This window comes from Rhinolophus sinicus, chromosome 15 (genome assembly GCF_057876585.1).
Source record: "Rhinolophus sinicus isolate RSI-liver-muscle chromosome 15, RSI-T2T, whole genome shotgun sequence".
In the NCBI taxonomy this organism is placed as follows: Eukaryota; Metazoa; Chordata; class Mammalia; order Chiroptera; family Rhinolophidae; genus Rhinolophus; species Rhinolophus sinicus.
The window spans coordinates 10047420-10063092 of record NC_142515.1 but is presented as its reverse complement, the minus strand read 5'-3'; the positions used below and the strand labels follow the sequence as shown (position 1 = coordinate 10063092).

The 15673-nt window shown below is 42.2% G+C and overlaps 2 protein-coding genes across 2 annotated transcripts in view; one reads left to right on the top strand and one right to left on the bottom strand.

Annotated features, from left to right (window-relative positions):
- Positions 1-6362, bottom strand: part of EIF3A (eukaryotic translation initiation factor 3 subunit A) — a 36085-nt gene extending 29723 nt beyond the window's left edge. The window contains exons 1-3 of the mRNA XM_019725265.3: positions 6223-6362; positions 324-514; positions 25-161 (exon numbers count right to left, since the gene is read on the bottom strand). Coding sequence (XP_019580824.3) covers positions 25-161; positions 324-514; positions 6223-6271 — 377 coding nt within the window. The 5' untranslated portion in view covers positions 6272-6362. The remainder of the gene's footprint in view (positions 1-24; positions 162-323; positions 515-6222) is intronic.
- LOC109444120 (uncharacterized) lies at positions 5791-13746 on the top strand. The gene is made up of 3 exons (XM_088791838.1): positions 5791-6605; positions 8175-8323; positions 13602-13746. The coding sequence occupies exon 1, from the start codon at positions 5819-5821 to the stop codon at positions 6422-6424; it is 606 nt and encodes a 201-aa protein (XP_088647964.1). The 5' UTR covers positions 5791-5818; the 3' UTR covers positions 6425-6605; positions 8175-8323; positions 13602-13746.
- The last annotated feature ends 1927 nt before the right edge of the window (positions 13747-15673 follow it).

The following is a 15673-nucleotide window of genomic DNA, read 5'->3' as shown; positions in this document are numbered from 1 at the left end:
TTACTACCAGTTTAATCCACATACCTCTCTGGAGTCTGAATATTATCCAGATCTTCTATATCTAAGACCATCTGCTGGGATTCCTCTTTAGCAGCTTCAGTTTTTTCCTCTGCCAATTTCAAATATGCCCTAACAACGTCCTCTAGAGATTTGATGTTCACCTAACCAAATAAAAGAAAGAACTTAAAACACTTTTCCCAACAAACCATAAAATATTTTAAAAGCAAATTTTATGACAGAACATGTATTAACTTTGAAAGGTAAACTCCTCTGAAAATGACTAAAAGCACGCTCACAAATACAAAACCCAGCTGTGTTCATACCTGTTGACAGATGTTCTTATACTGGTATAATCCTTCTTTAGCCAAATGGCTCTTGCGAAGATCCACACAAAGTTCCAAGTATTTCAACATGATTGGCTCGTGTATTTTTTGCCATGTTCTATGTTTCTTACTTTTCATAACATCATAGAGAACGTCCAAAGCAGGCTGCTTTTTGCCAACCTCAAGAAATTCTGGAAAAGTAATTCAGGAGAATTAAAAGCAGTTATATATACTATACAAAATCTCAATCTTGCTTTCTAAATTGGTTGCTTTCATTTCTGAACTCATTACCATCTCTTTTTAGGTCACTTGTGTTTGACTTCTAAAGCTATGCCAAAATTATCCAAGGTAGAACAATGAAAACCTGGTACTATCTCAAAATATGATCTACAGGTAAAGCTGTATTTCACTCACTTTTACTGTACCAAACGTATCTTCCTAAGTGATTTTAAAGTTCCAGAAACAAGTCACGAGGCAAAAAATCTCCCACAAACACAGAAAAGTATGACTTTAGTCACAGTGACCTGACTGATGAAATTTTTGCTAGCTCATGTTAAGACTTGAGGCAGAAAAACACATTAGACTGATATTGTTCCTTTAAGACCAACTATGTACATAATTCTACTTCTGGGCTCTCTATTCTGCCCATTCTCTATTGATCTATGTACCTAGTCTTTTGCCAATACCTCTCTGTCTTGATTCCTCTAAAGGAGTGTATGGGAGTCTTGAAACCAGACAGTGTGAGTGCTCCATTGTTCTTCAGTATTGTGTTGTCTATACTAGGTCTTCTGCCTTTCCACATAAACTTTAGAATTAGTTTGTAGATAGCTACAAACTAGCTCATTGAGATTTTCAATTGGGATTTTATTGAATCTATACATCAAGTTTGGAAGAACCGACAACTTAACAAAATTTAGTGTTCCGATCCATGAGAACAGAATATCTTTCCACTTATTTATCCCAGTCTGAACATGAGAAAAATATTAAGACAAATCCCAATTGGGGGATATTCTATAAGATAGCAGACCAGTATTCCTCAAAACCATCAAGGTTATCAACAAGGAAAGTCTAAGAAACTGTCACAACCAAGGAGCCTTTAGGAGATAGGACAACCAAATGTAATATGATATCCTGGATGGAATCCTGAAATACCATTAGGAAAAGCTGAGGAAATCTGAATGAAGTATGGCCTTTGGTTAATAATAATGTATCAGTAGTTGTTCGTTAGCTGTGACAAACATACCATCATACTGATGTAAGATATTAAAAGGGGACACCGTATGTGGTATATCTGAGAGCTCTCTGGACCATCTTTGCTATAAGTCTGTAAATCTCAAACTTCTAAAATTAAGCTTCTTTTAAAAAAAAAAAAAACATTTTAGAATGTACAGCAAAGAAATTACTCTCTTTTGAATTTACTACTACCTAAACCTAAAGGTATTCTGTACGTGGCAGTATTTTGAAATCCAGTCAAAAGCAAAGGCTCCTCTATCAAATTATTTCCGATTGAAGTTAAAATTTATCTTATTTTTTCTCACTTTAACTTTCTTTTGCAGCAACACTCAACAGACTGGGGGAGAGTGGGTGGTTATTTATCATAAGTCATCTAGTTATGTTCACCTTAAAATTCAGTAATTGCCAGACTTCACACACAAAAACTTTCCATGAACATTTGAAAAATAATTTGGGGAGAAAACACTAGTTTACACTATAAAAAATGCCTTAAAGTACTACATCTCCATTTTTTAAAATCATTGTTTATTTTCCTCCTAAAAATAATTTGACAAAAAGAATTATTTTTCTTTAAGAGTTAACCTAACCTAACAGTGTATCTACCATGTTTCCCCGAAAATAAGACTTAGCCAGACAATCAGCTCTAATGTATCTTTTGGAGCAAAAATTAATATAAGATCTGGTCTTATTTTACTAATTTTTGCTCCAAAAGACGCATTAGAGCTGATTTGCCGGTTAGGTCTTATTTTCAGGGAAACACGGTAGCATTACCTACCATGCAACTCTGTGCTACGCAATAGGCAAAAAGGTCCTTATTTGGCAGTTTTATTAGATCTACAGATTCAGTAATTCTCGACTATTTCTTCTTCCACTATCACATCTTTCAGGAATGTCGCCTGTGAACATTCCTTCCTCTAAGAAAACTACAAACAATATTCCAACTCACTAGTATATTAAAAAGCTTGAACAGGATAAATCACACAACATACTGAAATAACTATCTTTGCACAATATCCTACTTCATCCATATTATCAAATCATATTCCTCACACATGCAAATAAATGCAAACCCCTTCAATACTTCAAGCTAATAAACTCAATATTGATGTTGCTATTATGCAAGTCCATTTTCAGTTGCCAATTTTATTACTCCGCCCCCCACAAAAAAATCCTACAAAATGAAACAAAGATGTAATACAACTAGATACTTTGTTGGAATAAGCCTTTCCTGTTTTAAGGGGAGGACCTGCCTATCTTGTTCCTGGAGCATCCATACAAGATTATTTTCTAAAATCCAAAAGAATTATAGGTGCTTTGCACAACTACTTAACAAAAACAGTCTCTATCAGCCAAAAATTTGGGAGCAAATGTTTTCATCCTTTACATTAAGATTAAATTTATCCTTTGTATCAAGATCACAGGAGCAGCAACCAAATGACCTGTTATTCCCAATTTTAAATTGAAAATTTGAATCTTATACTACTGTATATAAGTATTGTCAATATGCTTTTAACATGGAATAGGCACAAAGAGAGTTAAAAGTTGAGAGCTGGCCCCAGTGTGGTGTGATGACAAAATACTAAACTGTCTAAAAATAATTCACTTTCCTAATCTCTTATTTTTAAATGGGAGTATGGTTTCTTAATGTCATTCTAAAAAATAAAGTCTTGTTTAGGGATAGAATTGAAAGTATTTTTCACTTCCTAAACAGCCAATAAAAACTTATGATTCCAAATCCTGTACTTTTAACTCTGCTATAGGTTCAAACAAGCCAAAGCAAGTGCTTTAAAAAATAATTTTTAATAGGACAGACCCGCCCCCTGCCCCCCCCCCCCCACACACACACCAAGAACATAAGAAACCATGGATACAAGGCAAGGATGTTTTTTAAAAAACTGGAATGGGAACAGATTTATCATGATAATCCATGATGGTGAGTTCCTGTCTTTACTGTAACATATAAAAGGAGGATTTAATTCCTCTGAATTATCTAATTTGGGGAAAAAAAATTTGAAGCGGGAAATGTTCATTTCCGCTTGATATTCTTGAAATCAAAATCAAAATCTGGAATTACAAACTATATTAGGAGCGTGGGCGTTCGAACTTACCTTTCAGACACAATGGCTGAAACTATCTATAAAGAAAGTTTAAGCTCAACCCTTCAATTTTACCAGCTTATTTGCGCAACACATCAAGTAGATAAGCTATAATGCTGAACAACTTGTGGGTTCAAAGACAACTTTATTTTTAAGTCATTGGTCGTAGAGTGTAAGTTAAAAAGCTGTTACAGGGTCAGGAACAACTAATTGGGCACTACTAACAATATAATCTGGAAAAAAGGCTTTTTCAAGTGATTCCAGGTATGAAATTTTTTTTTTTTTTTTTTTTGCCTGTAACTGCTGGGCCAAGTTCTCATCTTCCTGAATGATTACTGTAATGTTTTCCCAAAAAAGTGTTCTGATATACAGACTCAGGGTAAATTTATTCACATTTTAGTAATAACACAATGAATTAGGTCTAAATGTGTTTGAGGTTACAAGTGTTATAAAGTATAAAGCTTTTAGATAAAATGAGTATTTCCATTGAATGAAATGAGCTTTCATCATTCTATTTAGTTTTGTAAGGAGTGCCATCCACATTCTGCTCACCTTGACACTTTTATGAAGAGAACTCTTATTCACAAGATCAAAGGTACAGAAATTACTACATGAATGGTAAACTGTTTCATCTCTACCACAGAAACACCCATCCTACAGCTTAAAAAGGGCTTCAGCAAGGAGTTAACACATCCTTCTCTGAAACTACACTAACAAAATTCAAGCCCCTCTCCAGCAGTATCCCCTTCTCTTGCCTTTAATTTCAGATGCTTTTCCCAACTTGCCCTTCACGAAATTTCAACTTTGAAAACATACAATGTTTTCACATTTTTCACATAAAATGTTACACATACATCCCTTCTAATTTTAAAAATAATGCTGAAATATTAAGTTCATATGAAGATTCAAAAGGGAAGAGTGATGAAGGAAGTAATATTACACATCAAATGTGTAATATTTAGGCCATGTTTACAAAACTTCAGCTTATTAAAATGAGAAAAAATGTCTGCTGGTAAAGCATCCAAATGACTGTAAACAGATATACAATAGCAAACAGTAGTGATTTTACCCAAGTCATTTAATATAATTTTAAATCTTGAAACGTAAAAAAAATTCCTAACTTTGCTAGTTAATTTGTAGTGATAAATTTGCATTTCAATCTATTTTCTTTCCTGTAAATTTTCAAAATTTCTCTCCTGTTCTAACCATTTATAAGCAGTGACCAGATCTTAAGTTGTAGTTCAACCACTTTTCTAAAACAATTACTCTATTTCCACAGAACGTAGAATTGCCCTATTCCACGGAGTTACCCTCTCCGAATTGTTACTTTTAGTTAAAATAATAAGCATGTGACAAATACATCTGGCCCTGACAGATTATCAGTAGTTTCAATTTTATGTAATGACTGACAACGACCTTTTAGCAAGAGGAATTTTCAAACAAACTAACAAAACAGGCTCCACAAACATAATACTGTAACACAAAACTTGTTTGGGTGGAAGGGAAGGTTGAAAATAAGAGCTATGAACGCCGGAACACAAACTGTTACACTAAAAAGAGAATTTTTTTTAACTCAAACAAAAAAGTTTTTAAAAGACCAGAAAGAAGCACAATACATTTGCACTCCATAATCCCAACGTAATAAATGCCTATTGAGTATACGGACACATGCACAAGTTTTCCCGAAAGGGCCCGTGGCTTAAGCACACATGGAAGTAGAAATCGCAGGCAACAACGCTGTCGCGAAAAACGACTCATCTGGAAGTCAAGAGTCCTCGGTTTTAGGCTCCTGGCTCAACAACAAACTCCCTAAGTGACCTTGGGCAAACCATTCTCTCTAGGCCTGTTTCATCATCTTAAAAAGAGAACTTTAAGTATCTGTCTTATAGCGTTAATTCTGTTCCAACTTCCTGTGATTCTGAATAGGTTTTGGGGCTGCCAATAATCAATGCCAGAAAAAAAATAGAAAAGTTAAATGGGTCAGGGTCCCCGAAGAAGAGATACAGTGGCTGGGGATGGTAAGTGGACCCTGACCCAGAAAATCATGGCACTAGATTAGGGGGGCGGAGGGGTCTACGAGAGGGCCGCGGATGGGACTGCCCTTCTCCGGGCTCCGGCGGGAGGTGGAGTCGAGGTTCTCGCGTGCATTGTCCCCGGGAGGGAGCCATGTTTCTTCCTCCCCGGCACTCCCAGATGGCGGCCGGGGGCGCGGGGCCTAAGCAGACGAAAAGACCTATGGCCGGAAGAGCAAAGCGGTGGAGGACAGGGTGGAGGAGCTCCAGTCCGGGCAGGCCTGTCTCCCGGGCCGCGGCCCCCGAGACGCACCAAGAGGCGGCGGAAGGCAGGGCCCCCGGGGCAACAGTTCCCGAGTCCGCGCCTCTCAGCCCTGGGTCGGTTGGAGCAAGAAAGGAAACCATGCCCAACTACGGGCTGGGACGGCGGTGGGCAGGCCGTATCGGCCTCCTTTCCGGCCGCAGTTGGGCGGAGAAGCAGCAAGAAGCAGGCCCGGGCCCCTCGAACTCCGAGGCCTCGGGCCGCCCCAGCCGGGTGCTCCCCGACCCCCTACTCACCGTTGGCGCGTTTGAGGGCATTTTCCGGCCTCTGGAAATAGGCCGGCATCTTGGCGGCAGGCTCAGTTCACCCGGCGTCAGCGAACTCTTAGTGGCCTGGGCCGGAGAGGAGACGAAGGGGAACCAGCGCGAGGTTCCACGCGCCTCGACAGCAGTCGCCCGCGCCCAGCCGGCCAGAGACGGAAAGGAACGAACCACGTGATCCCTGCGCGGCGGCGGCGCTGCCGCCACCCAGGCCCCGGATGTAGGGACGGGCCTCCGCGTGCGCACCGCCCCCCTCACGCGCAGGCGCGCTGGCTTCGCGCGCGCGTCGGCTGACGTGGCGGCGGCGGCGTCATCTGCGTGCCTCGGTGTCCCCTTGGGACTCCGAGGGGAAACGTTAGGTAGGAGACTCTTAGACCTCTCACTCCTCAAGCGAGGATAGGGATGGGAAAGGTGAGATTTGGGTCAGAGTTTCTGTCTGGCTAGAAGGCAGGCGTCTGCACAGATTCATTTTTACCAGGATTTGTGCGGAGTCATGCAAAGTTGCAGTCAGGTCCCATCCGCCTAGGGCATTGGCCCGTCATGACTGAATGAAAATGCGGAATTTATCCGTTTAACGGAAATGCATTGTGCAGGTACTGGGAAATAGTGGTGACCTGTCACATCACGAACTAGCATAGAGAGGAGGGACGCAGTAGATAAGTAAACAAATAAGCTTATTTTACGTCTATGTAAAGTTGGTGACAGATTTCCTGAGGAATGGGGACCCTCAGAGAAGGCGAGTGTTGAGCTGAGACCTTAACGATGGGGACAAATTTGGGACAATCTGGCAGAGGGCAAAAGTCCTGCAGCAGAACAAACATTCATAATGTTTGAAAATACGTGGACTGTTGTCGCTTTTATAGTCAGCACACATCACAAATGTAAGAAAAGTGAGCGTTAGTGAAAAAAATCAATTATAACAGGTCGATTGCTACAGTCTTACTGGTTAACTATCAATGTTCAAACATTAACTAAAATACCTAGAATTTGAATGCCATTTAAATCAAATTTAATTACTCAAGCTCTAGGCATGAAATTAAGATGAGTTCAGAAGGAAAATTCAGAAAGCAGCCATGGAATAAGTTGTTGCAAATTTATTACACATTTTATAATAGTGGATGGGATATGTGAATTAATGAGAGTACTACATTAATGAGGAAACCACAGTAGGTAAAAAAGCATTTCCCATCATTCCTTCTGCCTCTGCAAAGAGGTTTTCCAATTTAAATGTATCACTGTAGAGAAAGAAAATTTGGGAAATGCAGACATAGACAAAAACAATAAATCACAAATTCTTTTTAAAGATTTTAAAATTAATTTCAGCGAGTTCTTCCTCCAAAATGCTTAGACTACTCTAAATGTGTGAGCTTACATCCCCAAAACTAGAGCCAGACAGGGTTGAGCAACAAATACTAAGGAGCTGCAGGATTTGTTTTATGGGACAGGATCAAGAGACTCATTTCTGTATATAATAATTAAGTCAAGATTAAAGAGCTAAACATAAAAGCAAATATAGCTCTTAAATGCTGTAGCTAGAAAACTAGTAGGCTATAGAAAGACCTAACAATAAAATGAAAGGAAACCTGACCTAAATAGCAGAAAAAGCTTTCCAACATTCTTACCTTTCTTTTATCATATCTGAATGAAATTGGTAAAATGACCTCATTGATTAATATTTATTCTTTGGTAGACCTAAAACAAGACAAACACAAGAAAACTGGGAGATGAAAGGAAATCCAGTATCTCTACAGCTTTATCCTTTTCTCTTTGAAGTTATTTAAAGTATGTGAAGCATTTGGTAATATAAGAGCCAGTAATCATTTAAGTGCATTAAGTAAAATTATTTAGAGTCTAGTGCCGTATTTGTGAATGAGGAAAGTATACTGTCAATCTCTAGGATAAACTTACCTATTAAATTTAACCAACAGGTATTCAGTACCAACTAACAGCCATAATGTTAGGTGCTGGGGATAAAGAGATGCCAGGTGCCTGCTTTCCAGGAGTTGATAAACTGGTGAAGACAGATGAGTTCAAAAGGACAGACAAGATAGGATCTTTTCTGATCCAGAAGAATAGCGTAAGTACTTGCTGTTAGTTAATGCTCACTTAGTAGAAAACAAGCAGCTGAATGTGCTAGAAGCCACTTTAGGAAGGGATGAAAGGAAATGACCAGGCTGATTGATGAAGATTTTTCCCTAATGAAGCTACTTTGTATTACATATGACAGGATAATTTCTCTAATGCGATGTTTTGTGATGTGGAGTATTAAGATTCGCAAAAAACGCAGTGGTTAAGGGCACAACAAAAGGTACTACTTTATACATATTTGCAACATACTACCTCAGTTTTCAAACAAGTGTCATGTTTTACAGTTTACAAAATGTTTGTACATTCATGGTTCTGTTTAGAAGAAGGCTGCAATGAAGGTATTTATACTGATGAACATAACAAATTTCAAAGAGGTAAACTAAGGTTCACAGTTATACATTCATGCAACAGACCATTATCAAGTGCAGATCGTGTGCCAGGCATGGGACGTAAGCTCCTGATAGATGCACAGCAGTGAACAGGACAGACGTGGTTCCTGCCTTCTTGGACTTTGCAGTCTAGAGAGAGAAAGACTTCGAACACGTCCCAGAAGCTCTGTGAAGACAGACACTCCACTCCCATCCAGGACCCATTGTTTCTCCAGGCCCATCTCTCACTACATTCAGTGTCTTTCAGTTCCTTAAACAGCCCTCTCTCCCACCTCCAACTTGATGCATGTCATCACTTCACTTGGAACATTCTTCACCACCACCCTTGCTGGGACAACAGCCACCTATTTCTCCTTCAGGTTAAATGTCCCTGACCCCCTGATGATTTAGATGCCAAGGCAATGAGCACCAGTAACATCCTGTCTTAGCACCGTTCATACTTCAATATAATCACTTGCAGACTAAGCTCAGAGAGAGTAAGGGCCACATCTGTGGTGGTCACCGCTGTGGTACCAGCCAGAGCATCGGGCAGAGAGGATGCTCTCAAAACTCTCCAGAGAGATAAATGACTGAATCCCCATATTAACATTCATGTAAAAGTTTCCTACTATACCTGTGGAGAAGTAACAAGTGTGAAAGTCAGATGTGCGTCTTCTGTCAGTCATAGAGCACCTACCCATATACACGGAGTGCTTGATATGCTTAAGCCCTAGCATGCAGATATTAAAGAAGAAACAATGTTCCTCACCAAAAGCTCCTAATCGCACGGGTTCTGAACCTCCAGCTGTGCCAAAAGTCATTTGTGATTTTCTGAAGTCAGTGTTCAAAGACATCATGCTCTCCTACACCTGTGTATACCTTCACTCTTCCCGATCTTACCCACCGTGACCTAACTCCTGCCAATACGACAAGCCTCAGCTCAAAGGCTTCCTCTGCAAAGTGCTTCCTGGCAGCTGGAGGCCAACTTAACTGCCCCTTTTCTTGTGCTCTTTGCTCAGGCCACCATACTCCATCACTGGGGCCATCCCTGAGCATTCTGCTGCCCCTGCAGCCCTGTCAAGGGGTGGTGCCAGGAGGTGGATAAATGACCGACTAGCTCTTCCCACCAGCTTCTTCCAGAGCATTCTTCTTCTCTCCCCTACCTTAAACTCTGAGCTTTGAAGCTCACTCCATCAGACTAGACCACATGCCATCCCTCCATGTTCTATTATAGTCCTCTATAGGCGGCTACAGATCCCAGGTCACATCCGCTCATTGCTTGACTCTTCGTTCTGTCCCCCTGCCACTCCAACGCTACCATCATAATTACCAGTGGTTTCTGTACCCGTGTAGATGATCCTGCCAATATCCCAGCTCCCACCCTTGACGACTGTGTCTTCTACCTTACCTCAGCCACTCACACAGCGATACCCTAAAGTCTAGACCTGGAGTTGGCAAATTTTTTCTGTAAAGGGGCAGATTACAAATATTTTAGGCTTTGTGGGCCAGGAAGCAATATGTTCAATTCTTGGAGCAACTGTTCTTGCTGAAAATATATAATAATCTTTTTTTTTTCATATTACATTTAAAAATGTAAAGACCATTCTTAGCTTGAGGTTGTATAAACACAGGCAGCAGGTCAGATATGGCCCATAGTTTGTGGACCTCTATCCTAGACTTTGTCATACCTACTGTCTCAGTTCCCAAATCTTGATTTCTAACCAACTTTCTGGCCACCACCTCCTGTGGTTAATCCTGTTGCACCCCAACTCCAACAACCCTGCTGCCTCACGGGGCCCTGCAATCCATTCATCAGTCCTACTTCCTTTTTACTTTTCCTCATCCCCACGTCCTCTGTTTCCTCCATACCCAGCTTGGATTCCATCATTTAGTTCTTTTCTTGCTTGGCTCTCCCTTTAATCTACCTGGCCAATCCCATCCTCCACCTGCTCCTTGCCTGCAGCCTAATATGACCAGAGAAAAGTGTACAACCATGTTGACAAGTCTCACTTTAAATTCACAACCATGAGCCTCAACAAGCACCATGTTGCTGTTCAGCCAGCCTACGACATTTCTTTAGGTCACATCCCTTCTCCCTATTTCATCCTTTTCCTTTCTCCAACCCTCTATGAGCTGTTGGCCTGATTGTCTATAGCCCTGCACATAGTAGAGCCGTTGGAAGAGAACTTTGGCACTCTGCCAGTTACCCGCCCACCGGCAGCTGTACTCATACACTTGCCCTCTTTCCTAGTGCTCTTCAGTCTGTGCTCCTATCTGAATCCAGCCCCTTCATACTAATGCACTGGATTCCATCTCCGCTCACACATAGCGTTGATCAGCCATCCTCCCTGAAACACTTCCTTCACTTAGCTTCCAGCATCACCCTTTCCTGAATTTCTTCCATGCGTTTCTCACTACTCCTCAATTTCCTTTGCTGGTATCTCCTCATCTCTCTGACCTCTAAGCTTGAAAAGTCCCAGGGCTCAGCCCCTGGATCTGTTCCCTCCTCTAACTACATTCATCTCTTGGTTCAAACTCATGGCTTTAGACATCATCGCGATGCTTATGTTATAAAATTGCATCACCAGCACTTGAGATCTCTCCTGACAGCCAGTCTCACACCCAGATGCCTATTTGACACGTCCATTAAGTGCTTGATACACAACATACACCCAACCTGCCCCAAACCAGACTCCTGGTCTCTTTGGCCTCCAACCTGCGCCTCCTGTCATCTTCCCGGTGGAAGTAATGGCAACCCCGTTTTTCCAGTCGCTCAAGCCAAAAACCTTGGAAACATCCTTGACTCCACTTCTGTCACATCCCCACATCCAGTCACTCCTTCAACAAACCCCACAGCTGCCACCTCCACTGCGTCACTCTGGTCCAAGTCAGCCGCACGTCTCATCCAGGACTCATCATAACCTGCTCACTTGTCTTTCTGTTTCCCGTTGGCTCCCTTCTCTTTACTCTTCACACAGCAAGCAGAGGGATCCTTTCAAAACAAAAGTGAGGTGATCATGTCTGTCCCCTGTCCAGACCCCTTGTGGCTTCCCAGCTCATGCAGTGACAGTCAAAGTCCTTACAATGGCCTGCAAGGCCCCGCACAACTCCTCCCCCTCCCATGCCACACCAATGCCACCTTTTCAATGATGTTTTCCCTGCCTCTTGAATAGAATGATAACCTCCCTCCCATACTTCCAAGCACCTTCCTTTCTTTGTTTTCCTCCATAGCATTTGCATACTTATCACCATCTGATCCCCGGTATATTTTATGAGTTTATTTCTTTGCTGTCTACCCCTCTAGACTATAATAAGCCTGATGCGGGCAGAGATTTGTGTCTGTTTTGTACAACTGCTATATCTTTGGCATCTATAACAGTGCCTGGCACACAGTGAGTATTCAATAAGTACTTGTTGAAAAAAATGACTTAATTGATTAAAGCAAGCCTCCTACATAATAATTGCCGATCTGCATGTTGGTCTCCACTATGACACTGGAAGTCCCTTGAAGGTAATGACGGGGACCGTTCATCTGTGTGTATGGACAGGGCCTGGCACACGGTTAACACTCAGAACACCTTGATGGTCCCGGCTGCATGATAACAAACAAGGTCTGAACCCTCACAGCCTTGCATTCTCGACCATGGAAGTGTTCAGCTGGGCTTGAAAATCTTTTCAACAGTGGTGAAGCAAGGGCAGACGTGGGGTGCACTGTGCCTCTGCCAGGCAGTTCTCATGGAAACTTTGGGTTCTGGAATTTTAAAGCAGGAAATTGGAATGCAGATTCAGTTGAGTATATTTTTAGCAGAAACATCATGGTAGTATTTGCAATTGATTGGGAGAAATGCATATTATACCCTCGTGAGCCTTCACCCATTAATATTCTGCCAGACTCCAGGAGAAGGCTGAGGGGAAGGAGAAGCATGTTTGTGAGAACTGGAGCACATCCTTACATGTGACATGGTTGGCATGCCACGAAGCCTAGCTCCTGCTTGGGGATTTGGGAGATTATGCCCAAAGCTACACAAACCAACTGGAGCCAAGAAAGCCAAATGAGTAAGACACTGTGCATAGTGGTTTTGGGTGTGTTTTGAAAACAGGCTTCTCTGTGAAGTATGTTAAACATGATTAGAAGGAGCCCTGGAACCACCCAGGGTACGGGCTTTTATCTTGGGTTTGTGGATATTAGACAGTATCTACAGGGACCTTTTCATTGTGTTATCTTCTCGTGGAACAACTGAAAGGGCACCTCCTCAGAGATTTCCTCCTTCTTTCCTGACCACCCAATCTAAATCTAAAGACCACCCTATTTCAATCCTCAGGAGAGCATTCATCACTAACGGACAGTTCTTTGTTTCCTTGCTTACTGTTTGTCTCACCGCACTAGATGGTAAGCTTTCAGGGACCAAGTTTTGTTCACTCTTGTATCTCCACCTCTTGGGACTACGCCCGGCACAGGGCAGACCCTCCATAAGTGAAGTGTGAACAAATAAAGGAATGGAGACAGTGGTAGGCACATTTTTAGACTCCCACTCCCTGATACGCACCCTGCACAATATCTGAGACTGTAAATATGATGGGTATCACGCCTATGATTACGTCATGTTATACATCACAGTTGACTTTAAGAAGGGGAGGTCATCTGGATGGGCCTAACCAATCAATCACACAAGCCATTTAAACCTGGTCTAGAGGTTGTGGGCAGGGGAAGTAAGAGATTCAGAGCACGAGAGGGGGTGTGGAGGGAGCTACAGAGCAAGGACCTACAGGCGCCATCTTGGAGCTGAGAGCAGCCTCTGGCCAATGGCCAACCAGTGAAGAGAGGCCTCCATCCTACAACTGAGTGAACTGAATTCCATCAACAGCTTGGATGAGCTTAAAAGGCAAATTCTTCCCCAGAGTCTCCAGAAAGGAATGAAGCCTGACCAACATGTAGACTTCAGCCTGGCAGGACGCTGAGCAGAGAATCCAGTCATTCCACACCTGAACTTCTGATCTACAGAGCTGTGAGCTAATAAATGGGTGTTGTTTTAAATTACCACCACATTTGTGGTAATCTGTTACACAGCAACAGAAAACTCATACAAAGGCATTATCAGTTGTCTCCATGTTCATTATAGAGGAACAAGAATGAAACACTAATGAAGTCTACAATGTTAAAGCAACTTTACCTTGCATGAAATGAAAATGAAGGTATACCTCAACGGAGGAAAAGGGCAAAACTGTGCAAGGTTTAATTGTACAAGTAGACTGTTGGAGCAAAAGCCCCATAGAAGGAATCAGAGACTACTCCACATTGGTGTGTCAGGGTGTTTCCTAGAGAACTAGGATTATAAATACATCTCAGTTCATCCTATAAGCATGCAGATTTGGACATGGCTTCAAACCCCATCTTTGCCATTTACAAGCACTGTGATGTTAGGCACGTAATCTCTCTTTAGAGAACACAAAAAGGATGACTTCCTTTGAGGAATGTTCTAGATGCCTACCACAGGCTAGAAGCCCATTAACTGTCAGGACAGAGTGTCAGGGCAGTTGATTGAAGCTCCTTCCAGAGGTAACTTCCTGGTCCCCAAATGGTCCTGGAATGTCTTAGAAGAGCTGCCATGCCAATGACGCTTTTGGCTGAGACATGCCTAATCTCTCATTAAAATCCAATTATGGAAAAAAGACGAAAAGAAGAGCGCATTTGGCTCCCAGGGACCTGGGATTTAGAATATCTATGGAAAATGTTGGGGTCTCTTTTCAAATGCCCAGACAGTCTGGGTATTTTCCAATTCTGTATCAGTGCCAGCCACTTCTTACTCTTTTCCTGGAGAGCAAGGAGTGAACAGGCTGTGCAAACGGCACAGCAAGCCTGAGCCTGCCATCCTTAGAGATGCCTGCTGGAAAGAGGCCCTTGGCTGGTGTCCGGGAACTTGGATTTCGGGAGTGCTCCCCACCATTCCCAGATTTGATAAGAGGGATGACTGTGCCTAAACTATATGTGCAAACAATGGGGTTCATGCTGAACACTGTTTCCTTCCGAGAGTCTGGAATTTTGGTACATGCTAGGCAGAAGATGTCTACGTGACTGGCCCCCAATAAAAACCTGAGTCTCTAGTGAGCTTCCCTGGTCAACAATATTTCACATGTGTTGTCACAATGCACTTAGTCCTGTGTGACGCCACTAGGAGAAGACTGGAAGTTGGGCCTACTTTCCTCTGCACATCACCCCATGTGCCTTTTCCTTTTACTGATTTGGCTTTGTATCCTCTGGCAGTAATAAATTACAGATAGCCATGAGGACAGTTGTATTCCAGGTCCTGGGAGTCCCCCAACAAATCATTGAATCTAGGGGTGGTCTTAGGGACCCCCCTTATACAAGGCTATCCTTATCTATAGAAATGGCATAAAGGTTTTTATTGATTCAAACCTTCCCTGGGAAAGTCACAGAGGAAAGTATGATTAGCTCCATTCGATCACGGAGAAAACAGGCGCGGAGAAGATAGGCAGCACGAGTGAGATTCCTCAGCTAAGATGGCAGAGCTGGGATTAGAAGTTGGGTTTGTCTGTTTCCACACTTCAGCTCCTTCTGTTGGTGACAGTGCAGCAGTCGGTCTTATTGCTAAAGGTTGGGAATGCTGCCCTTCTCTCCACCCTCTATTTCTTTCCCCTGAACTCTGGTGAACCTGTCTGGCAGGTCTGACAGCACTGAGTGGTGAAATGGGAGGGAAGGAGGCATCAATTACAGTCATCCTCCCCACTTCCTGTAAGTAACCTCTCCGCCTCTCGCCCTGTGTCCCACTCCATCCCATTCTGGCCACAGCCTTCACTGTCCTTCCCTCTCTGCACCCACCCGTCTCCCTCAACCCCTTTGTTTTCCAATCTATTGATCATCGTCTTCACCTTCATTCATTTTTTTTTTTTTTTTTTTTTTTTTAGTAGGCACCTGGAGATTACATTTATTTATTTTTTTTTAATTTAATTTT

Bases quoted from the DNA above. Each gene is read 5' to 3' on its own strand.
- LOC109444120 (XM_088791838.1), top strand. From the start codon at position 5,819: ATGTTTCTTCCTCCCCGGCACTCCCAGATGGCGGCCGGGGGCGCGGGG.